Genomic DNA, 27,691 nt, shown 5'->3' with positions numbered 1-27,691 from the left:
CCGTGAGGAGAACGGAGACGACTACACTGAAGGTGCCACATCCCACCCAATCTTGTAGCAACTATTACGCATGGCTAATATAGAACTGCTATCGCTTTACTTTACTGCTACAAATATATTATGCTAGGACTTGCACGGTAGTATGCTTGCTTGAAAGCCTTCACCTTGACGCAACCTTACCCCTGCATACTCTGCTATTAGGCTAGACACACGCTTGCCATATATATTTCATTGCTTATACTTCTACTATGCTTAAACTCCGTGCGTGGTGGAAACTGGTGTTACCTGGACTATAGGGAGAGTGCTGCTTGTGTGACTTGGGTGTGTGGAGGGTGAGGGTTGTGTCGACCAAGTTGGAGTATACGATGAGCCTGGGGCAAGTCTTGCCACGGGGGTGCTACCTGGGTACCCCTAGAATGGATACCTGTGGTGGGTAAAATGGTATATGAGGTGAACCTGGGTGTGAACCTGTAACGGGTGGAGCCCGGGATGGAGGTGCTGTGGTGGCACGGTAAATAGAAACCCAGATGGAGACATTCTGGCTTGGTCATCCCTAAGAACTTACTAGTACTCAGATTCACCGGGAAGCCTTACGTACCACTCGCCCTATATGGTGCGGGACGGCTGGACTACTTGGTAGGATATTGCCACTACTGCTAGGTTGATAGCGGACAATGTAAGGAGGTACGGGGCGCGGAGGATTTCCCCCACACCCTTCCGAGACTTCATGGAGACCTTGTGGACCCAGCTCATGACTCACAGTTTCAGCCACCCCAGATTTGACTTGGGGTGAACCAGGGCTGAATGGTAGAGAGGCATTATCCTAGGCTAGCAAGCAGCCGGAATCAGCCTAGTGAGAGAGTGTCGGTCGTAGCCAGGGGCTACGGGCCTTGAGACAGTGTCGAGAGGGAGTTGGCCTGTCGACTGAGCGATGGTATGGTATGGTGATGGTGTGGAGATGGTGGTATATCGATCCCAGGATCGAAACCTGGCTCTGGGATGGGAATGGGTGGAATAGGTGTGGGAATGGTGTTAAAACTAGACAAACTATTACTATTTACTTGATACGCTATTACATAGGAAACCCCAGCCTTATAGGTTCACTTTGCTTATACCCAACTTGCATCCAAATTCCACAAAGCAATGTTCATAGGGATGGGAGTGGCCAGTACAAATCGTACTGATAAATTTTGGCACACAGGTTCTGCTGAGGAGTATAGCTCCGAGGAGTTTGACGGATGAGGGGTTCATGCCTACGCTCGAGTTTGGTGATCTTATCTTCAAGCTGTTCTGAATGAATGCTACTTTTGATTCCGCCAATGCGGTGATGTAATAAATTACGTAATTCCGCACTATTTGTACTCTGATATTATCATCGTATGGATGTGATATTCGGCTGGAATTTGGGTAATATGATCTACAATGATCTTATTACACTTTGACACTGTGGATTTCCCTTCGTGGAAATTGGGTCGTTTCAGTTGGTATCAGAGCCATACTTGACCTTAGGACAAAACCCTTAGAAATGGACGATAGAATAGGACGTGAATAGCCCTTCTTTCGGTTATATACCGACCCTGCATTTACTTTTATGCAAGGCTTATCTATTATTGACCTGCTAACACCTGTCCCCTTGAAAAATGCAGATGGCAACGAACATCGACTGGCCGCCACTAGGACCGCTACCTCCGGACCACGCCGAGCTTACCTTTGACCTATGTGAGCTTGGGGGTTTTGCACAGACCCTCTGCCGAGTTCTCGTCACGTTAGGTGTCCCCAACGAGCTTGTCAAGGTCACCTGCACCAGGAAGCCAGCTAAGGAAGGAGGAATCGGAGGACCGATTCTCACCTCAGTCGAGTTCCCAGCTAGCACTACCTTACCTTCTGTCCTAGCTTCCACCGAGTTGACTATAGAGGACACAGTCGAGGAGGGACTGCGAGCTATCTCACACAACGCACTTCGCATAGTGATGAGGGACCACTACGAGCACCTGAAGACGACAGAGTTCCATCTACTTCCCCAGGCCCTCAACCTCAGCCTTACCCCCAGTGAGCAGAGTTTCGTAGCAGGCAAAGTTATCCTTGCCGAGGAGGATAGATGCCTTCGTGTCTCAGCCATTCACCTACTGGAGCAGGACAGGTACGTGACCCAGCTGGAGCAAAGGAGACGTCAGGACCAGGCCCTCCGGTGGGAGTACCAGGAGCGAGACTCGCAGGGAGCACAGGAGCGAGCTAGTCTACTGGAGGCAGTTGCCGAGATACAGGACGAGCTCAACCATCGTGAGGACCATAGAGCCAAGGTCGCTAACTTATAGGACAAAGCAGCCGACCTAGGCAACAGGAACTGCTACCTCGACAGTAAGGTCTTGGAGTTGCAGAGTGAGTTGGACGACAAGAAGGCTGAGTTCAACCATAGAGGAGACAGAGAGAGATCCAAGGGGATTGATATGCTGAAGATCCAATCTCGGAACAAGACCCTGACTCAGGAGCTAGAGGAGTTCAGGAAGAAGGCCATTCGCAACTAGGGTCACCTGATCGAGGCACTCAGGCAGACCGAGTACCTACAGGACAAGTGTGAGAGGACCTAGCAGGCTTGGCAGAAGTCTGACAGGAAGCGCCTCAGGGAGATGAAGGGTATGTGGGATCAGCTACCCAAGGAGGTTCGCAGCAAGACGAAGCCTAGGATAGAGGAGTTTGAGTTAGCCCCGACTTGCCTCAACCTAGATGCCTGCCCTACCCTACCTGGAGCCAAGCCTACTGAGGAGCTCACCGAGGCCTTGAAGTACGTGTCCCGACTTCACAAGTCTGACGAAGAGATCGAGATCGAGAACAGTCGTATCCCAGCTGCGGTGTATGAGTTAGAGTAGATGACCCTACGTGGTCATGAGTCATGTCAGTAGCTTCCGTAAGTTGTACCCCATGATGTACCCCTTATGAGATGTATTATGAGACACTATGAGTAGAACGATTCTCGCACGTCTTCAAGTGTAGCTACTGGAGATGATGCTATGTAATAAAAACCATGTAATGAATGTTTCGGATCTTATTGCATCTTTATGAATCTTATTGCTTCTTTTGTAATGAGTGTTGGATAGCATAAATGTTTTTCTTTAAATCATCAAAATCATGTAATCATATTGAATTATAAGCACTTATGGCACAAGCACTAAACTCTCTATGATCCGTGTTGTAGATGCCGAACCGCCGTTCTAATCGCCTAATGAATCGAGGTCGTGCGCCCACCCCTGAACCAGTTGAACCCAATGGGGGATGTGGTGGCAACAACCGTGGTCGTGGCCGTGGCCGTGGACGTGGAGGGATACCTTTCCACCTGGAGAATACTCCGCCGCCTGAGGAGAACATTCCTCCACCACTACCACTGAACCTGGCAGAAGTGATGGCACAATAGACCCAGCTTCTTACAGCTCTTGTTGAAGGAGCAAACCGTCGCCAGGGAGGTCAGCAGAATGACTTCCAAAGGAAGCTAGAGGGATTTCTGAAGCTAAGGCCACCTACCTATGATGGCACCGACCCTGACCCGCTTGTAGCCGATGACTGGCTCAAGGAAATGGAGAAGAAGCTTGACCTCACTACTTTCACCGATGATGAGTGTGTTGGAGCTGCCACACACCAACTCACGGGTGCAGCACGCGCCTGGTGGGACAGTTTCAGTGACTCCCATGAGGACCCTGCCCACATCTCGTGGGATGAGTTCGCTAAAGCATTCACTGAGTATCACATTCCCAAGGGTATCATGGAGGCCAAAGCCGAGGAGTTCCGCAACATCAAGATGAGAAAAGATAGGGTGACTGAGTACACTACTCATTTCACCAACCTTCTATGCTATGCACCTTCTTATGTTGTGAACTCTGAGAAGGAGAAGCTGTACTATTACTGCAAGGGACTTAACCCGCACATCAAGCTAAAGTTTGGCGGTATTGAGAGCAACACATTGCGTGCTCTGGTGGATCGCTGCATCTAGATTGAGAAGGACCATGCTGAAGCTGGAGAAGAGTACAGGGATAGGAAACGTAAGCCTGAGGAGTCTCTCCGTGGTCGTGATCGCAAGAGGTTCCATAGAGATGCACCATCTAGGGAACACTCTCGCCATAACAGGGATGACAACCCTGGATCGAGTAGGGGAAATGGAGGTTACACCGCCAAATACTCCCGCCCTACTCAAGATCGTTACACCCAGGACCGTTATGCTCAGGACCACAATAGTCAGGACCATTTCAACCATCCCCACACAGTGAATGAGCGCCCAGCACAGAACCGCTCCGCACCAAGCACTGGAAAAAACTGGAAGGCACCCGCGTCAACCCCTACAGGCGGTACGCCCTTCACCTGCTTTGCTTGTGGCCAACCAGGTCACAAAGCCACTGAGTGCCCTCAGAACTCAGCTACACAGAAGTCTCAGTTCAAGGGATTAGCTACTCATGGATGTCTAACCATCTGGACGTCGAGGAAGCACAAGCTGCCCCTGACGTTGTGTACGGTATGTTTTTAGTTAATGGCAATACTGCATCAGTTCTATTTGACTCTGGAGCAACTTGTTCTTACATATCATCCAAGTTTGCATGAGATCATGACCTATCTATAACCCCACATGAAGATCCTATCATTACCAGCTCACCTTTAGGAGACCTAAAGTGCACCCACATCTGTAAGGGAGTGAGTCTTACCATTGAGGGTCTTATCTTTAGAGCCGACCTAACCCTGCTACCTTCCACTAACCTAGATGTCATCTTAGGTATGGATTGGTTAACCATTCACCGAGGTATCATATCATGTTCACCTAGATATGTCCAAGCGACCCACCCATCAGGCCAAGTCGTTAGATGTGAACCCCAGTCTGGAAAGTCCACCTCTATCCTATATGCCCTTAAAGCAAGTTCAGAATCACAAAAAGAGGAGAAGACAGTTCATGATGTGCCAGTAGTCAGAGACTATCCCGATGTATTCCCTGAAGAATTATTGGGTATGCCACCAGACCGTGATGTCGAGTTCATCATTGATCTGTTACCGGGAACAGGACCCATTGCCAAGAGACCCTATCGCATGTCAGTTGATGAACTGACTGAGCTCAAGAAACAGCTTGATGAGCTCATCTCGAAGGGATATATCAGGCCCAGTGCTTCACCCTGGGGATTCCCCATTCTGTTTGTCAAGAAGAAGGATGGCTCAATGAGAATGTGCATTGATTATCAGAACTTGAACGCAGTCACCATCAAGAACAAGTACCCCCTACCAAGGATTGATGATCTACTTGATCAGCTTCGAGGTGCAAAGTATTTCTCCAAGATTGATCTCAGATCAGGCTATCATCAGATGAAGATTCGAGAAAGTGATATCCCGAAGACAGCTTTTGTGACTAGGTATGGGCAGTTTGAGTTCACTGTGGTGTCCTTTGGACTCACGAATGCTCCGCATACTTCATGAACATGATGAATAAGGTTTTCATGGATGAACTGGATAAGTTCATGGTGGTATTCATTGATGACATCCTTGTCTATTCATCCACCGCTGAAGAACACGAACATCATCTGAGAACGGTGCTTGAGAAACTAGCCCAACATCAGCTATACGCAAAGTTTAGCAAATGTGAGTTTTGGCTACAGGAAGTTGCCTTCTTAGGCCACGTACTATCAGCTGAGGGTGTCGCAGTTGATCCAGCCAAGATTGAAGCTGTGAAAGAATGGGATCAACCCCGCAATGTGACAGAAATCAGAAGTTTCTTGGGATTGGCTGGATATTATCGCCGATTCATTGAGAATTTCTCCAAGATAGCCTGTCCAATGACCAATCTTCTGAAGAAGACCCAGGAGTTTGAATGGACGTCTGAGTGTGAACAAAGCTTCCAGGAATTGAAATAGAAGCTTACCACAACTCCTGTGCTAGCATTGCCTGACATCAGCAAAGATTTTGTGGTCTATTGTGATGCATCTCGTCAAGGACTCGGTTGTGTATTGATGCAAGATGGGGGAGTGATAGCTTATGCTTCTCGACAGTTGAAAGAACACGAGAACAGATACCCTACTCATGATCTTGAGTTAGCAACAGTGGTGCATGCCTTGAAGATCTGGAGACACTACTTGATAGGCAACAAGTGTGACATCTACACCGATCACAAGAGCTTGAAGTACTTTTTCACTCAAGAAGATTTGAATATGAGGCAACGCCGATGGCTAGAGTTGATCAAGGACTATGACCTGGAAATTCACTATCATCTGGGAAAAGCTAACGTTGTCGCAGATGCTCTTAGTCGCAAGAGTTACTGTCACGCCTTGATCACTGAATCCGTACCACCTAAGCTCAAAGAAGAGATTGATGATTTCCAACTAGAGATACTACCACATGGCTTGCTGAATGAGCTCCGCATACAGTATGATCTCACAGATCGCATCCGTCAAGCTCAGAAAAGTTGTGAAGAGATTGAGTATCTCCGTGGTCTAATGAAACTAGGCTACAAGACCAACCACCAAGAAGATGAATAAGGAACCATCTAGTTCAAGAACAAAATATGCATTCCATCTGACCCAGTACTACGAGGGGAAATTCTATCGGAAGCTCATGATTCCAAGTACTGTATTCACCCTGGAGGGTCAAAGATGTATCAAGACCGGAAGAAACACTTCTGGTGGAAAGGCATGAAGACAGACATTGCAGGACATGTGGCACGATGTGACACCTGCAACAGAGTTAAGGCTGAACATCAAAGGCCTACAGGATTGCTAAAGCCTCTTGACGTTCCCAAGTGGAAATGGGAGAACATATCCATGGATTTCATAGTTGGATTGCCCCGTTCACAGAAAGGCAATGATTCCATCTGGGTGATTGTTGATTGTTTGACCAAGATTGCTCACTTTGTACCAGTTAAGACCAAGACCAATGCCGAAAGATTAGCAGATCTGTACGTAGAGCACATTCTGAGACTACATGGAGCTCCCTCTAGCATTGTATCTAATCGTGGTCCTCAGTTTGTGTCCCGATTCTGGGAAGCTCTGCACAAGTCTATTGGAACCAAACTTGATTTCAGTACCGCTTACCACCCATAGATAGATGGATAGACAGAACGAGTAAATCAGATCTTAGAAGACATGCTTCGTGCTAGTGTACTGAATTACGGCTCTAATTGGGAGAAATGCCTACCCTATACAGAGTTCTCTTACAACAACAGCTACCAAGCTAGTATCAAGATATCGCCATTTGAAGCTCTATATGGCAGACCTTATAAGACACCCTTGATGTGGTCCCAACTGGGGGAAAGATCGTTCTTTGACTCCGCCAAGATTCAAGATGCAGAAGAAGGAGTTGCTCAGGTAAGGGAGAATTTGAGAATTGCTCGAAGTCGATACAAGAGCTATGCTGACAAAAGAAGAAGAGAACTGGAGTTCAATGTGGGGGACTTTGTCTATCTCAAGGTATCCCCGCTACATGGAACGGTCAGATTCCATGTGAAAGGCAAGCTTGCCCCTAGATTTGTTGGCCCATACAAGATTTGCAAGAGAATAGGAAAGCTCGCCTACAAACTTGAGTTACCTGAGGAATTGACGGGTGTACATCCCGTATTTCATGTATCCTAGCTACGCAAATGTTTGAGAGTGCCCGATGAAGTGATTCCGACTGATACACTTGACATTCAAGATACACTTGAGTATAGAGAACATCCTATCAGAATTCTAGGCAGAGATACCAAAGAAACCCGAAGCAAGACTATTCCTATGTGCAAGATCCAATGGAGTAATCACACTGAGGGAGAAGCAACATGGGAGAAAGAGTCGGACCTCCGGCTACAATATCCTTACCTCTTTAAAGAGTACGTTACACTTTAATCTCGGGGACGAGATTCTGTTAAGGGGGTAGGACTGTAACAACCCAGAAATCCACACACCAAAAATCACAACTACAAAATTTTTCTTAAAACTCCCATGTGATGATGAGTGACATTGTAGGAGCAACTCTAAGAGTTGCATTAGAGGTAACCCAACCTAAGTCAACACATAAGCATGGCATATCATTTGTTAATTATGATTATTAAATTTCCAACAAATAACATGTTGCATACAATGTTAACTTAAATTGTGATTTGGATTCTCATTGCTTTATGTTATGCTTAACAATTCCATAAAGTTATTATTAAACAAAATTCCCTAAACTCCAATGAACAAGTTACCTCAGTTTTGAATTCAAATTCTAAACCAAATTTGAATTCAAATAATGGATAAGAAAAGTAAAATGGAAAAAGGAAAAGGAGAAGGCCTCGCAGGCTCGGCCTGCTCGGCCCGCGCAGCCCAGCTAGCCCAACCACACCCGCATTCGCCCGGCGCGTGCATGTGGCCCAGCTTGCGGCCCAGCATCGCCCGCGCGCCCTCAGCTCGCCAGCAGTCGCTGCCACGCGGGCCCCGCATGTCAGCCACCCCATCCACAGTGTCATCTTCTCCACGCCACGCTCAACCGCCGCGCGACCAAGAGCCGACAGCGGTGGCAGGGGCGGGCCAGGGGTCATGCCCGGGGCATGGTCCTATCTCCCCCTAGGCGCAGCGCCCACGCCAACGCCATGCCAACCACCCACGCCCCGCAAGCCGCTCGATGCACTCGGCGCGATCCTTAGCCATCCGCCGTGGAGCTCGGAGCTCCGGCTATAAAGCCACTACCTCGGTTGCCCTAGCACTCGTCCCGTTGCCCGTTGCCACCTCGGTGGCCATCCACTGCGCACCCGAACCAAGAGAGAGGAGGGAGAAGGGAAGGAAGAGTGGCAAACGCCGAAGCCGCTGTAGGAGGGGAGATCACCGGAGCCGGGAGCGATGCCGTCGTCTACATCACCGACACGGTTCAGCACGGCACTGCACGGCTTCCGTAGCTTCACGGCCTCGAATCGTCACGGCATCGCCATCCATTCTCCCACGCCACCTAAGGTGAGCCTTCCGGTCTCTCTGCTCGCCGCCGGACCTTGCTGTTCGGCCATGGCGCTCCACACCAGGAGCGCGTAGGCCAGTGCCTTGCCTCAGCCACTTGGAACACCCGCACCCACGCACACGTCTGTGACCACGCCGTGACCACCTCGCTGGAGCCCCGTAGCGACCCACGCGCCTCGCCATCGTCACCGTTCACCGTGGCCGCCGGGAAGCCCTACCGGCCACAGGAGAACCCGGAGCCTCGCCTTGAGCCTGGACATCCCCGCTGCGTCCCCACGCATCCGTAGAAGCATACACGCCCCGCCGAGACATTTCACCATGACCGTAGCCACCTCACCGACGCCGCCGTCGTGCTCGGAAGGGCGCCGCCATGGCCAAAGCCACCGGAGGCCCTAGAGGACCCCTCGACCTACCCAACATGCCCGCTGGTGTGTTGTGTCGCCCACGCGTGCCACAGAACCGGCCTATGCCGTAGCCCCACGCCATTCCTGCACGCCGGTGGAGCTCGAGCCGCCGCTCGCCATGGACAGCACCTTGGGGAGCTCTGGTCGCCACCTTGACCCCGCAGACGGAGTCGCCGTGGCCTGGGGAAGTTTTTCCCCTCCCCAATCGGACACCAGCACCACCGCAGGGACTCACAGCGAGCTCGCCGCCGGCAGGAGCGCTGCCGCGGGAAAAACAGGGGAACACCCCCTCTTGCTGGCACCCGAGCGTGAGCTCGGTGCACATGAGCCAAGCCAAGGAGAAGAGGCGGTGGACTCGGTCCACCATGCGCCCTGCCGTAGGTCTATGGACCATGAGCGCTGGTCCACCGTGAACCACACGGTGTGAGCCACGCTGTGGACACAGCCCAATAAGAGCCCACGGCCGTGATGTGGCAGCGTCACAGCGTGCCACGTGTTCGGCCCGGCCCGGCCCAGACCGGCCCAACCCAAAGCCCAACCGGCCCAGTTCGGACCCGGCCCGTATTGACCGTTGACTGGTCAACGTTGACCGTTGACCTGGCCCACCTGTCAGTGACACGGACACCCTGGACCCACACGTCTGATGCTGACGTCATGATGACATCACGTGGGACCCACATGTCAGAAGATAGCACAGCCGAGGTGACGTCATGCTGACGTCACGCTGACATCAGCTGCTGACGCCAGCAGACCAGGCCCACATGTCAGTGACCGTGACTGTTGACCGTTGACTAACGTTGACTGGCATTGACTTTGACCGGACCCACCTGTCAGTGACCCAATAGACTTTGGCCCCACCTGTCGGTGTGGACGACGTTGATGACGTCATGCTGACGTCATGTTGACGTCAGCTGGGACCCACCCGTCAGCTCAGAACCGTGATGCTGATATCATGCTGACGTCAGCAAGCCACGTGGACCAACCACAGCATGACACGTGTCAGCCTAGGATTAATTCAGCCTTTTTGCATTTTCAGAAATAGATTTAATCTTCGGAAATTCATAACTAATTCATACGACCTCAGAAAAATACGAAACTAGGACCAAAATTCATCTAAAATCAAGCTCTACGCAATGGACCCATGTTTGAGTGCATTTGGTTCTTTTGAATTTTTATTGCTTCTTTGTGCTATTCTATAGATGTCGCTAACGCGACTATAATGCGGTCGGTTGCAGACTCGGAGGAGAATCTGACAGACGAGGACCGTGAGTACCGTGAGGAGAACGGAGACGACTACACTGAAGGTGCCACATCCCACCCAATTTCGTAGCACCTATTACGCATGGCTAATATAGAACTGTTATCGCTTTACTTTACTGCTACAAATATATTATGCTAGGACTTGCATGGTAGTATGCTTGCTTGAAAGCCTTCACCTTGACGCAACCTTACCCCTGCATACCCTGCTATTAGGCTAGACACACGCTTGCCATATATATTTCATTGCTTATACTTCTACTACGCTTAAACTCCGTGCGTGGTGGAAACTGGTGTTACCTAGACTATAGGGAGAGTGCTGCGTGTGTGACTTGGGTGTGTGGAGGGTGAGGGTTGTGTCGACCAAGTTGGAGTATACGACGAGCCTAGGGCAAGTCTTGCCATGGGGGTGCTACCTGGGTACCCCTAGAATGGATACCTGTGGTGGGTAAAATGGTATATGAGGTGGACCTGGGTGTGAACCTGTAACGGGTGGAGCTCGGGATGGAGGTGCTGTGGTGGCACGGTAAATGGAAACCCTAATGGAGACATTCTGGCTTGGTCATCCCTAAGGACTTACTAGTACTCAGATTCACCGGGAAGCCTTACGTACCACTCGCCCTATATGGTGCGGGACGGCTGGACTACTTGGTAGGATATTGCCACTACTGCTAGGTTGATAGCGGACAGTGTAAGGAGGTACAGGGCGCGGAGGATTTCCCCCACACCCTTCCGAGACTTCATGGAGACCTTGTGGACCTGGCTCATGACTCACAGTTTCAGCCACCCCAGATTTGACTTGGGGTGAACCAGGGCTGAATGGTAGAGTGGCATTATCCTAGGCTAGCAAGCAGCCGGAATCAGCCTAGTTGACGACGATCAGCGAGGAAGGCGGATCTTGTGGTTATGTAAAACCTCTGCAGAGTGTATGGTTGATCGATCGATACATGTGCCGACTTGTCGGCTATGGACCTTTCCTGGGTTTCGCTTAAACTAGATAGTGAGATGAGTCCTTCTCTTCCTCCCCCGTGAGAGAGTGTCGGTCGTAGCCAGGGGCTACGGGTCTTGAGACAGTGCCGAGAGGGAGTTGGCCTGTCGACTGAGCGATGGTATGGTATGGTGATGGTGTGGAGATGGTGGTATATCGATCCCAGGATCGAAACCTGGCTCTGGGATGGGAATGGGTGGAATAGGTGTGGGAATGGTGTTAAAACTGGACAAACTATTACTATTTACTTGATATGCTATTGCATAGGAAACCCCAGCCTTATAGGTTCACTTTGCTTATACCCAACTTGCATCCAAATTCCACAAAGCAATGCTCATAGGGATGGGAGTGGCCAGTACAAATCGTACTGATAAATTTTGGCACACAGGTTCTGCTGAGGAGTATAGCTCCGAGGAGTTTGACGAATGAGGGGTTCGTGCCTACGCTCGAGTTTGGCGATCTTATCTTCAAGCTGTTCTGAATGAATGCTACTTTTGATTCCGCCAATGCGGCGATGTAATAAATTATGTAATTCCGCACTATTTGTACTCTGATATTATCGTCGTATGGATGTAATATTTGGCTGGAATTTTGGTAATATGATCTACAACGATCTTATTACACTTCGACGCTGTGGATTTCCCTTCGCGGAAATTGGGTCGTTTCAATCGCAAGACCCATGACCGCCCTGACATAGAAAGGAAAGGAATTTAAGTGGATAGAGGCATGTGAAAAGAGCTTCCAAGAATTGAAGGCAAGACTAACTACAGCCCCGATACTCACATTACCAAACATACACCGAAGCTTTATAGTATATTGTGATGCCTCCCTACAAGGATTAGGATGTGTTCTAATGCAAGATGATAAAGTGGTCACCTATGCCTCCCGACAACTGAAGAAGCACTAAGAAAATTACCCGACACATAACTTGGAACTAGCAGCTGTAGTGCACGCACTAAAGATATGGAGACACTACCTCATTGGAAACAAATGTGAAATATTCACAAACCACAAAAGTTTGAAATACATTTTCACCTAGCCTGACTTGAACCTGTGACAAAGGAGATGGTTAGAACTAATCAAGGACTATGATCTGAGCATACAATATCATCCGGGAAAAACCAACGTAGTTGCAGACGCATTAAGCAGGAAATCCTATTGCCACTACATGACAACCTTAAATCGAAGGCCGGAGTTAGCACAAGAAGTCCGCCAATTGAATCTACAGATCATACCACATGGCACCTTAAATGTCCTACATATACAACCAACATTAGAAGACCAGATAAAAGAAGCCTAGGACAAAGTTGAAGAAATACAACACCTCAAGGAGCTAAGTGGTAAGAAGGAACTCTCAGGATTTAAGGTTGATCAGCAAGGAAAGCTATGGTACGAAGACTAGATATGCGTGCCACAAGAAGAGACACTCCGAAGACTAATATTGGACGAAGTACACAATTCCGCATACTCCATCCACCTAGGATCAACCAAGATGTACATGGACCTCAAACAAAAGTACTGGTGGGTTGGAATGAAAGGAGGTATCGCAGAATACGTTGCCCGATGTGATACCTGCCGATGAGTTAAAGCGAAACATCAACGACCAACAGGATTACTCCAACCACTGCATAATCCAGTATGGAAATGGGACGAGATCAGCATGGATTTCATAGTAGGGCTGCCCAAAACACAAAATGGACATGACTGAATATGGGTTATAGTGGACTGACTAACAAAGGTAGCACGCTTTATTCCAGTAAGGGCCGATTACAAAGGTAACAAGTTGGCACAGCTGTACATCGACAACATACTCTGACTACATGGGGTACCAAGTCAAATCATTTTAGACAGAGGAACGCAATTCACAACACGATTCTGGAAGAGCTTACATAAAGCTCTAGGGACACGCCTAGATTACAGCTCAGCCTATCATCCGCAAACAGATGGACAGAGGGAATGAGTAAATCAGATATTAGAAGATATGTTGTGAGCCTGTGTGCTCACCTATGGAAAAGAATGGGAAAAGAGCTTATCATTTGCATAGTTCTCCTACAATAATAGTTATCAAGCAAGCTTGAAGATGACACCATTTGAAGCATTGTATGGAAGAAAATGCCGAACACCATTAATGTGGTCCAAAGTTGGAGAGAGAAGTTTGTTCGGTCTAGACAAGATTAAAAATGCAGAAGAACAAGTAGCCACGGTCCAAGAGAATTTGAAAGCGGCACAAAGCAGACAAAAGAGCTATGCAGACACCCGACGAAGGCCATTAGAATTCCAACCAGGAGACTTTGCCTATCTGAAAGTATCACCGATCAGGAGCACTCGAAGATTTCAAGTCAGAGGAAAATTAGCACCACGATACATTGGGCCATACAAGACCATTGAGAGAATTGGAGTTGTAGCATACCACCTGGAACTGCCTCCAGAAATATCAGATGTGCACTATGTATTTCATGTATCGCAACTAAAGCAATGCTTGAGGGTACCAAAAGAACAAGCACTTGTGGAACCATGGATTTACAACCAGACCTACAGTACCAAGAGAGATCGATCATGATATTGGATGTTGCCACCCGACAAACAAGAAGGACAGCAATAAGGTTTTGTCGGGTACAATTGAGCAATCACACTGTGGCAGAGGCCACATGGGAAAGAGAAGATGATCTGAAGAAGGAATTTCCCTATCTATTTGAAGATCAATTCGAATCTCAAGGACGAGATTCTTTTTAAGGGGTAGGTTTATAACACCCTGAATTTTGACTAGTTTTAAAAATCACTAAAAATTTGAACTTTTTAAAACTTTGCTTAAAATTAATAAACCTAACCCAACTAGAATTAGTTTGGTAGGACTAGAATAAAACTACATGTGTGGAATAAAATAGAGTGTTTGTTTGTTTGCTTGGTTGAACATATGGCGGTACACCCTGCATTTTCAAATTTGAATTCAAAAGCATTCAAAACTTAGTATAGGAAAATCTAGGAAATGGAAAAAGGATTTGGAAAATGGAAAAGCCACCTGGGCTTCTTCTCTCCCTCCCTCTATTTAGGCCCACGGCAGCAGCAGCCCTCCATCCTCCCGCTTCCTTTCCTCCGCAATGGGCCGACCCATCACCGCAACCCGACCCATCTCGCAATGCGCCAGCGCCCTCCCCACTCTCCCACTCACTGACAGACGGGGCCCGCATGTCATCACCGTCATCTACCTCCAGACGACGAGAATACCGCATCACAGCACCCGCCTCGACCACGCCATGGCCATGCTCTGCCCACCCAGCACCGAGTGGATAAAATCGATCGCGCTCTCGCGAACCTTCCTGGCCCCATGGACGCTGCTCCTCTCCTCTCTCCCTCTCACTGTGGCACCATCGACATGCGGCGCCATGGCCATTCCCCGCCAGCACCACCATGGGTAGCCGCCAAGTAACCTTTGCCGCGCGCATGGATAAGGCCGCACTTTTGCGAACCGACCTAGCCAATTTGAACACGAGCGCACGCAATGGCGGAGGCCGGTGTTGGCAATGGAATATTAGGAGCAGGCACGGATGCTATGAGATCTTCTGTGGCCCGGTTGGCGTGGTTGCTATGTGATCCTCCACGTTAAGTCCTTGGATTTTTGGCCACGTTCGAGCCCATGTTATCGTTTATGTTGGCCATGTTCGAGCCCATTTTATTGTTAATGTGATGATTAGGTATCATCGGCACTGTTATGTTGGGATGATTAGGTATCGTCCGAGATTGTATGATGGGATGATGTGGTATCATCCGGGATTATGAGATGGGACGATCAGGTATCCTCCCGAGATTTGTGTGTTTTCCAACCCCTGAGAAGTCATGGTAGAATTATATGAACATCTAAGGTCGCGTACATTCGGGTACGGAGTCTCGTTAGGCCTATTCGGTCCGCTGATCATGGAAGAGATTGTGCCTATCGTGTGGGGAAATTTGTACACCTCTACAAAGTTCATTAAACCTATTCGAATAGCCACGTCCTTGGAATGGGCAGATGCTAGGATGGGATACTATGATTAGATTTACTTTTATGTGTAATGAAACTGTATTATGAAACCTTGACTCGGGGACTAGTGGGAATGGTAATACTCCGCTAGGACCCAACCCTTAATTTAATCACCACACCACTTCTATTTCCACCCTATGGTTAGGGCTTGCTGAGTACGTATGTATTTACCTGTTGTTGGCTCACAGACTTCGGCACCGAGGAGGACCAAGACTTCGACGAGGAAGCGTACCACGAGGATTAGGAGTTACACGAAGATTTCGATCGTAGGAAGAAGACATCGAAACTAGGGTTTCGACCGCGCTCAAGCTTGCCTGTGGATTAGGATATCGCTATGTTGTATAATACTATTGTACTAGAGACCACCATGATATAATAAAATGCCGCTTCACGGCAGTAGTCTTCCGCTAGTTATGTAACCCATAAGCCCTTCGGGCCACCGTTGTAAGACTCTACTTTTTTATATATCAATGAAGCTCGAAACCTTTTATTATATATCTATGTGCCATTTCTCTTAATTTGTGCGTACTTATGCATGATCCTGACGTAAGTACAAATGCACCTAGGACTCTAAAAATGAGGGGCCGACAAAACGTGAGCACATTATAAGTAAATTATGCCCGCGGTTTCTAAACTCTTACGACATTCTCATTCATCGGATCCCTAAACTACGCAACTGCATATCCGAATCCTTACTATATTTAAGCATGTCAATCATGTTCCAAATTAGCAAAGTCACAGTCTATTAGCTTATATGGTGCTCCAGCATAGAATCTACATGTGGGCCTGCAACTCATAATTACACATGTAGTGCCTAAACTACCATGTGATCTCACATGCTCCCCCGTCCTATAATATAGTATATTCTAGCAATCAAAATTTGTCCTCAAATATAATGCATTCTAGAGGACAAAAATCAGTTTTTGCATTAAATACTTTTTATTTATCAACCAATTACCATTAATCATATTGATGATATCGTCTGATTAGGAAATAAAATGAGGCATGCTTTTTTTATGTTCTCTCTTAATTTGTCTTAAAACTTTAAGAATGCACTATATTGCATGCCAGAGAGAAAGTTCCAAAATATAAAATTACATATCGAGATCCCTATATTCTATTAAATTACCCAAATCCCAGTTCAGAGTAACCACCTGTCTCGTCCAGCGGTGAAAGGACACGCTCGCCATGCTCCGCTCCACCGACCGCCATGGTACGACTATGAGCTCAGGTCACATCTTGGTACACTGAGGTTGGTGTGCGATGACTAAGCGGGCATGCTCATTACCTTTGTGGGCGAGTGATGTTTCCTTGCACACACACCCAACAACAATTACCGACCCTTTGTTCAAAATAACAGTGGCGTTAAGATGTTGCTTGCCAAATCAAGATGAGAAGCTAATGACAAGGAGACGAACAATAAAAAAGAAGAAGACTTGGGAGCCTATCCGGCAAGCCAAGCCACGATGAATGAAGCATGAAGGGGTTACTTTAGTCTGAAGATCAGGGTATTTAGTTAGATTAGGAACCCACCATATACATAATTTAATAGTCTAGGAATCTAGATGAGAACCACAAAATAATTTAGGGACCGTCCGTATAATTATAAGTTGCAAACCCAAATATTATCTCCACGCTCACATAAGCTAGTATACTATGACATGGCTGCTTTGGACCATGATTGAGGCATTCAAATAGTTTAGGGTCCTCTAGTCATGTAATTTGATAGTTCGGGACATGATAAGAATGATGCCATAGTTTTGGACTGCCAATGTAATTTGCTCGCACATTATTCATGAGTCTAAAACGCTGAATTTGGTGTTGGCTTGCTGCATGTAAGCATATTTAAAATGACTCAATCCAAGTCATGCATTTTACTATGACAAAATTGTATTTAGAGTAACATTGCCTCAAATCGTCATTTCCAATGGTTTTCCCATGGCATCATAACCGCCTCTTGGCCAATTCATTAAACTTCAGGGATGGCCTGATTTCACGTTTCCAAATAATCGTCCTTTTTACTATGACTAAGTACTGCAAAAAAAATAAACATTTCGACAGTAAAAACCATATAAGTAAACAAATATACAAATATCTACAACATCAAACAAAATTCACTAGATACACCATGAGATATACTTCATCAGTAACTTTGAAACTAGTTTAAAGTTAGATAAGCTTGACTTAGGACAAAACTAAAATGATTTACAATTTAGAACCAAGGAAGGGAGTATTAACTTGCCAGTGATTGCAAAACAGAGATGGTATATACTTCACATATAAGTAATGAACTCGGGCCATGTACACAAACAGATCTTCACAACGAGGACTGCATCATATTACATAATAACAAGGAAACAAACGAAGAGAACCCTGAACAGACACTGCACAAGTTTAAATTCCGAAACCCTAAAAACTCCAGGAAGGATGGCACAAAACCAACAAAGGCATCCTTTCAAAACTCTAAATATCTCCTAATTCTGTCCCTGTATGACGATGAACGCTGCACATCGGGCCTGAGGCAGCTGACGAGGCAAGGCACTGCCTCTTCAGCTCCTGTGCAGTTCAGCTTTATGGATGACAGCTTCCCAGAGCCAATGGATCTAAAAGAAGAGCATCCCAGCTGAACTGAGGAGGAGCGCAATCGATGCATGTCAGGCCGTCGATGCAAGGACCTGCCATGATCAGGACCAGTGCTTGCGCCTGCTGCACATAGAGCTAGCGATGCACTTGTCCATGGAAGCGCCTTTATTGGGGTAGTGCTGGTGAGCCTCATGAAGGAGACAATGGCATGCCGACACAAAGGGCAGGATATGGAGCCAGGAACTCCGCGGATGGATGTTGAGCTGCTTGTGGTGGAGCACAAGTAGAGGGCACATTTGGTGCAAAACTCATGGCCGCAACCTATTATAACAGGCATTCATCAATGGTGTTCGCAGGGTTAAAAAACCCACCATGAGAGTCAAATTTTTCAGTACCTTCTGCAGCTACAGTGCATTCCACCTCCAAACATATGACACATGGATCCTGACAAGTGGATGAGGCAGAAGTTTTCCTCCATCCACATTCCCTGCAAAAGATCAACGAAGGGGCAGGGACTCAGGGTTGCATTCATAATTAGCTGATCATGCATTAGGAAAAATAAGCGGAAACCTGACAGTGCTATTCTGTTTTTTGTGATGTTCAAAATTTGAAATGAGCATCCTATCAACATTCTACACCCAGTGAAATGCAGCTTCTCCCAAGGTGCAGTAAAACTCTGATGTTTTAGGTCACAATGGTAATAGGTAAAATGCTGCTGTAAAACATTGGTCGTAGTCACCTCTTCCACTGGAACAAGGAATGTGGATACAACTACTTGAGCAAAAATGTTTAAGTCTAGGTATCATGTTATTACAGATAGTGGCGTTTAATGTTATGAATACCTACATATTTTGGCGGGTATTTGAACTCACCGGGCAATTTTGACAATGCTCATCAGTGGTAGACAAAGGTATGGTGAAGGAAGAATACGCATTCGATTTTCTGGTTGCTTGCTTAGAATACCTTCAATACTAGTTTTGTGCCACGAACGAGCCACCAATAAAGGAGTCAACCTTTCAAGCAAAAGCATGGTAAAAGTGTAACCAATCAAAATAATTAAAATGGAAATCCTTTTCTGATATTAGCATGCCCCAAGCAAGTGCCCTTCCTTAATTGGACAACAAAAGTTACAAGTTTGATGCATGGTATAAGTTAAGGCAGCATATTCGGAGTTTGTATAAGCACAAAATTTCAGCAACAGGCTTAAGGTTTTGAGTAAACCACATAGGGAAGATGGCCGAATAAGACAATACTTAACACTAATAAGCATATAGAAATAGTAAAATAGAAGTGCAAAATTTACACAGGTGCTTAAGTAAAGATATCAATACCACTAATTCTGATAAACAAAGAACATAACTTGTTGTAGACAGTTGTAAGTAAAAAAATTATCTTTTCAATGAGACAAGTTCAATTGATTTGATGCAGAAACAAATATTTATTATGAACCAACAAGGGCATACCTGTTAGCATTTTGAGCTCCCATGTTTGCCCCTGCTGCAATGAGAAGCTGTTTAGCAGATATCAGTAGATGGGAGTTGGCGAATTACTTAGATTCTCATGAAATAGGAAAGTTAACTAACATACTTGGCAGCAAACAGCACTTCCACCACATGCCGCGTAATGGAGGGGTGTGCTCCCTGAACCTGCACGATGGTTGAGTTAATCTAGGATCATAGTAAAAAAGTAAGGAAAGGTCCACTTATCGATAATATTTTTGCAGAACCATGTCTATAATAAATTGTATCAGGTTAAACAATATCCTTTTCTGTTTAATAAATACTTACCAATGAGGTCAATAGTTGAACCATCATTGACAGTCACCTCAGAGACAGAGGCTCCAAGGTCTAATAGCAACTGCACACTCTCAGCATGCCCATGAAGGGCTGCCAAGTGAAGCGGGGTGACACCACCATCCGACTTTCCATTAACTAGTCTCTGGAGAGCCCTGAAGAGCACCAGAAGAAATGACACAAATTTATAAGTGATGAGAAGATGACCACATAATTGAATGCCCAGAGCGTACAAGGAAAAATGATGCAAATTTATAAGTGATGGGAAAGATGCCAATATAGGTGAACGTCAGGATTTTACATACACGGCATCAAAGGCATCCTTTTTCATTTCATCTGTGGACTTTCCACGCATAATGGTCCAAAACTCTGACAAGCTAGGCACGTAATCAGCCATAAGAAGCCGAATGCACCGAGTATGACCTTTTAGGGCGGCAAAATGAATAGCGGTCGCGCCACTAAAACAGTCTCTCCTGTGAATCTGGAAATCCAGATACAGATCACGTGCATAAATAGATATTTCAGACATTTTTGTAATAGAAAAAAAAATCAGACTAATTTGATCCAAGAACATATTAGCTAGTGTTCACTTACATTAGCTTTAAAAAGAACTAGAATCTGTACAACTTTCCAGTGACCATATAGACAAGCTTGCATCAGAGCAGTCTGCACAGTTTAGTGTTCCGAATTAGCACAAAAAAAAAACAGAACTTAAAACATAACTGAGAAGAAACATAAACAATAAGGTGAGATGCAATGAAGACTAAGCTGTAGCATCTATCTCTTATCAATTTTTATGTATTGACCACATAACAACAAGCGTGTGAACATTGTTGAGTTAGCATACAGTATAACTCAACCACGAAAAAGAAGCAAGGGCATACAGTATAACTCAACCACGAAAAAGAAGCAAGGGTATAGTTCCTCTCCATCAAGCTACTAATTTACACTCCCAAAAAAATGGGTAACCTCAGTTATATATAAATGCACAGGACTGCAAAGCATGATAGTATTTTTTAACCAAACCGTTACATAATGCATTTCCTAATATAATCCTGAATGGAAATTCACTGCTGATGAAATACTCTAAAGGCAGACAAAGCACAGTGATCAATATGGTTGAAGATCTAAGATGAGAAAGAGAAGAATTTACCTGTCCTCTGCAATTTCTAAGGTTAATATTAACGCCGGATTCGATTAGGAGGGAGACAATCTATCACAGAGGAAGGAGAGGATTATTTTGTAAAACAATAACAAGTTCACATACTAACAAGTAATTAAATGGGTTAACAAAGGCATCTGGATCTACAATTATTGCATATAGATGGGAAAACAATACTATAGATAAAATCAATGGTTCACCTCATGGTGGCCCTTTGCTGCCGAGTAATGGAGAGGCGAGTTCCGGATCCCGAAAGTCGAGTACCGTGCAAGGCGGGGATTGAGTTCCAAGAGAGCTCTAGCCTCCTGGATGTCTCCATCTCTTGCAGCGGAGACAAGTCGCTCCCCAATCGCCGAGCAACCAAACGAGTCGCCCATCATACCTAAGAGCCCCATGGTTCTTGGACCTATCAGAACACAAATATATGAGCAACACTTCTTGCAGAGACTCTAAAAATACTGGATATCACTTATTGAGCACCCTATGGAACTGAACAGAATCACAGAAAATTCTTGGAGCCAAGATGTATTGAGGCAGGCATCAGAATGGAGAATGGTGTTAGCCTTATATCGATATGGGAAGGGAACAACCACTTGGGCACTCCAGAGTCCAGAAGAAACTGATTTGCGAAAAGCTGGGGAATGCGCCACATGTCCACTTGGAAATAAACACAAGAATCCTACATAAGCAGGGACAAAATGACCTCACGGACTCGGTGTTTCTGTGAGTGGATAGCCAAGGATTCAATGGAAATGAATGGCAGCACAGTTGGGCACTTTCTGCAAGCAAGAGTCAACTAACCGAATTGATCCGTTAAACAGGGAATTTGAACAAAGGAACCAACCTCAATCGATCCAATTTGGCACTGGATCCACATATAGATCAAAGAGCAGAAGATGCCACCTTTCTATAGTAAACAAACTGCCCCAAATTGACTAGGAAGAACAAGGATCGAAACGAAGACACCATCTTCCCCCAACTTATCCAAAAAATGGTAAGCTGCAGGATCTAACGAGCTGAGCTACCCCCTCTCTTTTTTTTTTTAACTGCAATTATTAGTTTCCTACTATTCTGCAGACTGCAAAGGCGATATGGTCAGACGGAGGCGGGGGGCGCAGTAATGGTGGTGGAAGAAACAGCAGCAGAGACGCGTCGCTGTCTCCCCTGTCCCACTCAGGCAGGAGCCCATCGGCCCAAGGAGGAATGGCACAACTACCAGCGCCGGCATTGAGCTCGCAGATTGACCTTCGACAAGCGAAGAAAAAGCAGGAACGGCAAATGGGAAGAAGAACCTGAGCGAATCAGTACAAACAGTCCCTTTTGGCATTTGATGCGGGGAAGAAAGGCGCATTCCACGATTAAAATCGAGCCCGGATCATACTAGCATTTAACCCGAAACTAGAAAAGGCGGTGTCTAGCGTTAAATAGGTAGTACCAAATTACCAAATAAAGATGAGATCTCTGGGCCAAGAAATGGACAAGAGGAATGGCTCTGCGCAAGCAACTCAAGAAACGGAAGAACCCGCCTCACCTCGCCCGCCAGACGACAGGAGAAGAAGAAGAAGGGATCTTCAGGCGGCGGCCGGCGCCGGGGAATCTGAATCCCCGCCTCCTTCTCCTCCTCCTCCGCCCCGCTGGTGCCGACGCCAACTCATCAAGAAATTAACGACAGCTGTGGACAAGGCAGAGGGGAGGAGTAACCGAGGACAGCCCCAGATGGGCGATGGCTCTGGCGCTCTGCGCGTCGTAGTCGTAGCTGTCCTTGTCAGTGGACCGGCGCTGCGTCGTGCAGAGACGGCGCGGGATGGCAAGAACAAGGTGGGGAGGGGGCAGGGGGACAGGACAAGAGGCGCATGCAGCAGTGGAGAGCACGAGGAGACGGGAGCTATGAGGAGGACGAGCACAAACACATGGGACTCGCTGCCGCGCCTGCACTCCCGGTTTCTGCAGTTTCTCTTCTTTCTTGTAGAGCCGGTGCTGGCTATGACCGCTGTCGTCAGTCGAGGCGGAGCCGCAGAGGTGTCCGTCCCTGGCGAATGGCGATTGCTCCCTGCTCCGCCCGGCGGCCTCTGCCCTTGGTGGTATCTGAATCGAATCGGAGGAAAGACTGACAGCCAATTTCTTCGTTTCCCGCCTGACAGTGACAGTAGTTACCTGAATTACCTGCTACCTAGTCCCTCCTCACTTTTCCGTCCCAAATTTAACCGATAGTCGTTCTAACATTTTTTTAAGTCAAACCGTCTGGAGTTTAACTAAATTTATACGATAAAATGAGATTCTTTATTAATTATATTTTCATAATATGTCTATTTGGATGTCATAAATCTTTGTAATTTGTTTTTGTAACTTTGGTCAACCTTAAGATGTTTTGCTCTCTATGAAAGTTGCAACGGCTTATAATTTGAAACGGAAGGAGTGTTTTAACCCTGTGCGACATACGGTACATTAATGGACTACTTTATTCTTCTCTCCAAAAATAGTACATAAATTGAATTAACAGAGGCACCTCGTGAAAAATATGTAGCCTGAGAAGCTAAAAGATGACATTTATTTGCAACTTGCATGCTGATTGCTGACTTTTGCTTTTGTTGAACGCCATCTGTTTTGAAATAGAGGTACACTCCTCAGATAGACGTCCATTTAGCTGGATCAGTGTACGGGTAAGGAGGTATAGTACATCGTACAACATCTGAAGGGCAAGGTAATAAAGTTCAATCCGTGCTTATCCCTGATATAATGGACCTCAAACCCTGCACATCTTTGACATGATGAAATGAAGAGCAGGGGAAGAGGAGGTGAAAAGGAAAGGATACCTGTCCCTTCATTTCATGAATTAATCTTCTGTGTCACCATATAATGGGTGCACTCAACTTGTTCAATATTTGGACCACTAAAGGAAGTGATACACCTTACGTTTTACGTAACAAAAGTGCTTCACCCTTCAACCACGTGCATATGATTCTTAGGTACCTCCTCTGTTTCGAATTAGTAGACTTATTTTGCTTCGTTATTAGGACAAAGATTTTTGCCAACAATTACTCTATTAATTTCTTCTGTAATATAAAATCATAACCATAGATAAATATTTTCATTTTGAATTTAACATTATCAATTTTGATAGAAAAACCATGTGTTGATTAAAAACTTATTGATCAAATGTTTGTCCTAACTCCTATGAAAAGAAATAGCCTACTAATTTCAACAGGGGATTACTTTCGTACAACTATATCATAGATGTCGAGAGAGGGCTTATAAAAAACTGAAAGAAAAAGAAGGGATTGGTATGGGAGCTTGAGTTGAGTGGGGCCCGAGGGTTTGGCACAGGGCTTACCTATCACAGTTGACCAACTAAACAATTTGACATCTCCTATTTGGCTATTTCATTGTGCCGTTTGTTGGTGGGGTCAGTCTTCCATCAAATTGGTTGTTCAAACTCAGATACTCGGTGTTTGAAATCTACAGATGCTTTCTTATTTTCTTCCTTTTGTCATTATTAGTGTCACCTCGCATTGACATTTGTTACTTACCCGGCACCTTGTCAATCGTCTCAGTGACACGAGATCTACCCACTCTCTGCCAACGCCGGTCCTATGATTTTGAGGGCCCTTTGGCGAACTCGATGTGATGGCCCCTCTAGACCATGTATAAAATCTTATAATATATATGTGCTAATTTTACTTACAAAGGAAAAGCAATGTAGACTAAAAAAGCAATATATTTGTACTTCTAGAACTAATGTGATTACCTTAAGAAAGAATAGAACTCCATTATATCCATTGCTTCTCATAAAAAGATATTTTTTCGTGCATTTCTTGATGCAAAATCATTAAGGACGGTATTGAGATCAATAGTGTCCAAGATATCCTTCTCGATGGTGCACATAGCCAAGCCATTTAACCTTTCTTGTGGCATAGTTGATCTTAAATAGTTCTTCAACAACTTCAATTTTGAGAAACTTCTTTTAGCCAAAGCTACAGTCATACAGTTAAGAGAATTCGATAGGCAACTGAAATATTTGGATAACACCTTGTTGTGATTAAATAAACTGATCTTCTTGTCTTTTTTGTTTTCATTTTCTTTTCGCAGCCCCTAACAAATGTTTTTTAGGTAATATTCTAAAATTCCAATACCTAAATTAGAAGAAAAACATGACTATATGAATACAAAGTATTAGAAGTCTGGAATACTATACAAATAATTAATTTGGATTAAAAAATGAACAAGGAAACAAATACCTAGGACCTGGACAATTTGGACATGAACTGATTCAGAACCAAAATTCGCAAGAAGGGCGGAAGGCAAGAACCGTCGTCGTGCGCCGTCGACCGTCGTGCGCCATTCTCTTCTCCAGTTCTCTGGTAATCCAGGCGTCTAGCGTAGTGATCGCGCCAGTCGCAATGTGCGGGCGTGCGGAACTGCGGCGTGGCTCCTCGCTTCCTGGGAAAGAAATAGGCTGACGATCTTCTTGCCTTCTTGGGCCGCCTTCTCATTAGTTTGCTAATACCTAATAAACTATAGGACCTAGGGGTTTGTATACCTGGGCTTGGACCCCTCCCCCGCCCAGGCCCTTGGCCATCGCACCCCATGCCCCCCTAGGGCCGGCCCTCCTCTTTGCCCTCTTCAAGTATTCATGGCTATCTACGTTTCCTAATTTATTTGTTCCTCTTTCTTTTTCATGCAACTGATATAATCTTGTTTGTATGTTTTCATCGGATAGTTATGAAATCCTAGAGGCTCATATTCATGCACCTACAACAACAATAACATTATTATTATTATTATTATTATTATTATTATTATTATTATTATTATTATTATTATTATTATTATTATTATTGAATTAGTGAACAAACGAAATTTGTGAAGTTTGCAGGTAGTATGATGGCGGTTGTGGCCTCTATTTGGTAGAGCTCTAGCTACACAAAATTTGGAGCTAGATACTTCTAGCTCTAGAAAATCTTATATATGGAGCTAGAGGCATATGAAGTGCATTTACATTACTTATTTCATTTATAATTTAAAATAAATAAAAATATTTTAGCTATTTAATTTAGTCTATAAATTATAGACACTAGATGGATCATGGAGCTATAGTCATGCCAAATGGACCCACAATATATGGTGGATTCGTGACTGCCTAGGCACTTGTGCACTTTGATTTGCGATGCTTGTTAGGCACAGGTTCCATGACTCTAGGAGACATCTTTCTTGTTGAAGGCATTGTCTAGAGTTTGAAGAATTCGCTCAATCTTTCTTGTTGAAGGCATTGTCTAGAGTTTGAAGAATTCACTCACTAGGGTGAAAACATATGGTGTCGTCTTTATTGGTTGTATCATGATAATGGTGGCGCATTAGCATGATCTAATCCTTCTTGGAGCTACTGATTATGGGGACCTTCCTTCTGCATCAAGTGTTGCTATAGTGGTGCAGCTATGTCATGATATATGACGCCATGTTGTTACACTAATGTAGAATTAGCCACTACCACCGGTTTTGCAACAGCTAGTGCGCAAGCGGCAATGTAAGATTGGGCTGTCAATTGCCCACCTAAATCGTCATTTACCTTTTCACAAACACAAAAAATGAAAAAAAAAATACACCTCACTGCAGCTGTAATACCTGGCCCATTAGTGTTATGGTTTTTGGGACATCGAGGCTATGTGTCATGTGTTCTAGTGGAATTAGTCCTACTAGGATGTTTAAATAGGTTAAGGCCACCTTATAGTCTTTGTATTTTTGTCATTCTAAATGTAGCACTTCTGGTTTAACCTTTTTACATAGAGCAAGGATGAAAAATGTAAAAGAGGTGGTATACGTATGAAGGTCTGCTCCACGTGGAGCTGTGCCTGTAAGCAGAATTTGAAAGGGGTGTTATAGTAGCCTTGTGCGCTACCATAGCCTGATGTGTCATCACATCATACTCGCAACCCATCATTGCCTGTCATAGCGCTGCTAACCCCCACACTCTCCATTACCCCTACGCTAGGGAGGGGAGGCGATTCAGAGCTACTACACACTAGGGAGAAAGGAGATCTAGATGGTCAACATTCTAGGATTGTTGGGATGGGTGGCATGCTAGAGGGAGGCATAGAAAGAGAGGTGGTGCGGTGCAGATATGTGGAACATGGCACAATAGGGATGGAGAAAAGGGACGGGGTAGCACAATTGGAGGTATGAGAGAGGGAGATGGGTAGAGATGTCAATGTAGAGATAGGAGGAAAGTTGGGTAGAGACATTAGGAAGCGAGGGAGAGAGGAGTTAGACGGGTGTAGGAGAAGGAAGGCACATGGGGTTAGGGGCAGTGGGATTTAAAGAAAATTAGACTATCCAAAACTTTAACTGCCAACTCAAACTATAAACTGACAATGCTACTATGACTGTCAGTTTGTTTGCAGAGACGACACTTTGGGCTGTTCTAAAAAATGGCACTGGTGACCTATTGGTAATACCTTATCGGTAACGTTTCTAAAGAAACCGACAGTGATATAGGTGACAACACTTAGTAGTGTTACTCTTGAATAATTATCAGCTTTAATAATCTTAAAGTGACTGTATCATCTTCATGCAA

At 45.5% G+C, this 27,691-nt stretch overlaps 1 protein-coding gene across 3 annotated transcripts; it reads right to left on the bottom strand.

The window, feature by feature from the left end:
* Positions 1-17,830: 17,830 nt before the first annotated feature.
* LOC136471774 (probable E3 ubiquitin-protein ligase XBOS35) lies at positions 17,831-23,150 on the bottom strand. Of its 3 annotated transcripts, XM_066469531.1 has the most exons (12): positions 22,045-22,586; positions 21,968-22,010; positions 21,324-21,529; positions 21,115-21,174; positions 20,556-20,627; positions 20,267-20,442; positions 19,956-20,116; positions 19,756-19,814; positions 19,632-19,678; positions 19,041-19,181; positions 18,564-18,655; positions 17,831-18,489 (listed from the first exon to the last, which is right to left on the bottom strand). In XM_066469531.1, exons 3-12 carry the CDS (start codon positions 21,516-21,518, stop codon positions 18,041-18,043), a joined length of 1,452 nt encoding a protein of 483 aa, XP_066325628.1. In that variant the 5' UTR covers positions 21,519-21,529; positions 21,968-22,010; positions 22,045-22,586; the 3' UTR covers positions 17,831-18,040. The 3 variants fall into 3 exon arrangements, with proteins under 3 accessions (XP_066325628.1, XP_066325625.1, XP_066325627.1); XM_066469528.1 differs by lacking the exons at positions 21,968-22,010; positions 22,045-22,586 and adding an exon at positions 23,032-23,150; XM_066469530.1 differs by lacking the exons at positions 21,968-22,010; positions 22,045-22,586 and adding an exon at positions 22,655-23,025.
* Positions 23,151-27,691: the final 4,541 nt, after the last annotated feature.

This window comes from Miscanthus floridulus, chromosome 8 (assembly GCF_019320115.1).
Source record: "Miscanthus floridulus cultivar M001 chromosome 8, ASM1932011v1, whole genome shotgun sequence".
Lineage (NCBI taxonomy): Eukaryota > Viridiplantae > Streptophyta > Magnoliopsida > Poales > Poaceae > Miscanthus > Miscanthus floridulus.
This window is presented reverse-complemented; position numbering and strand designations above follow the sequence as displayed.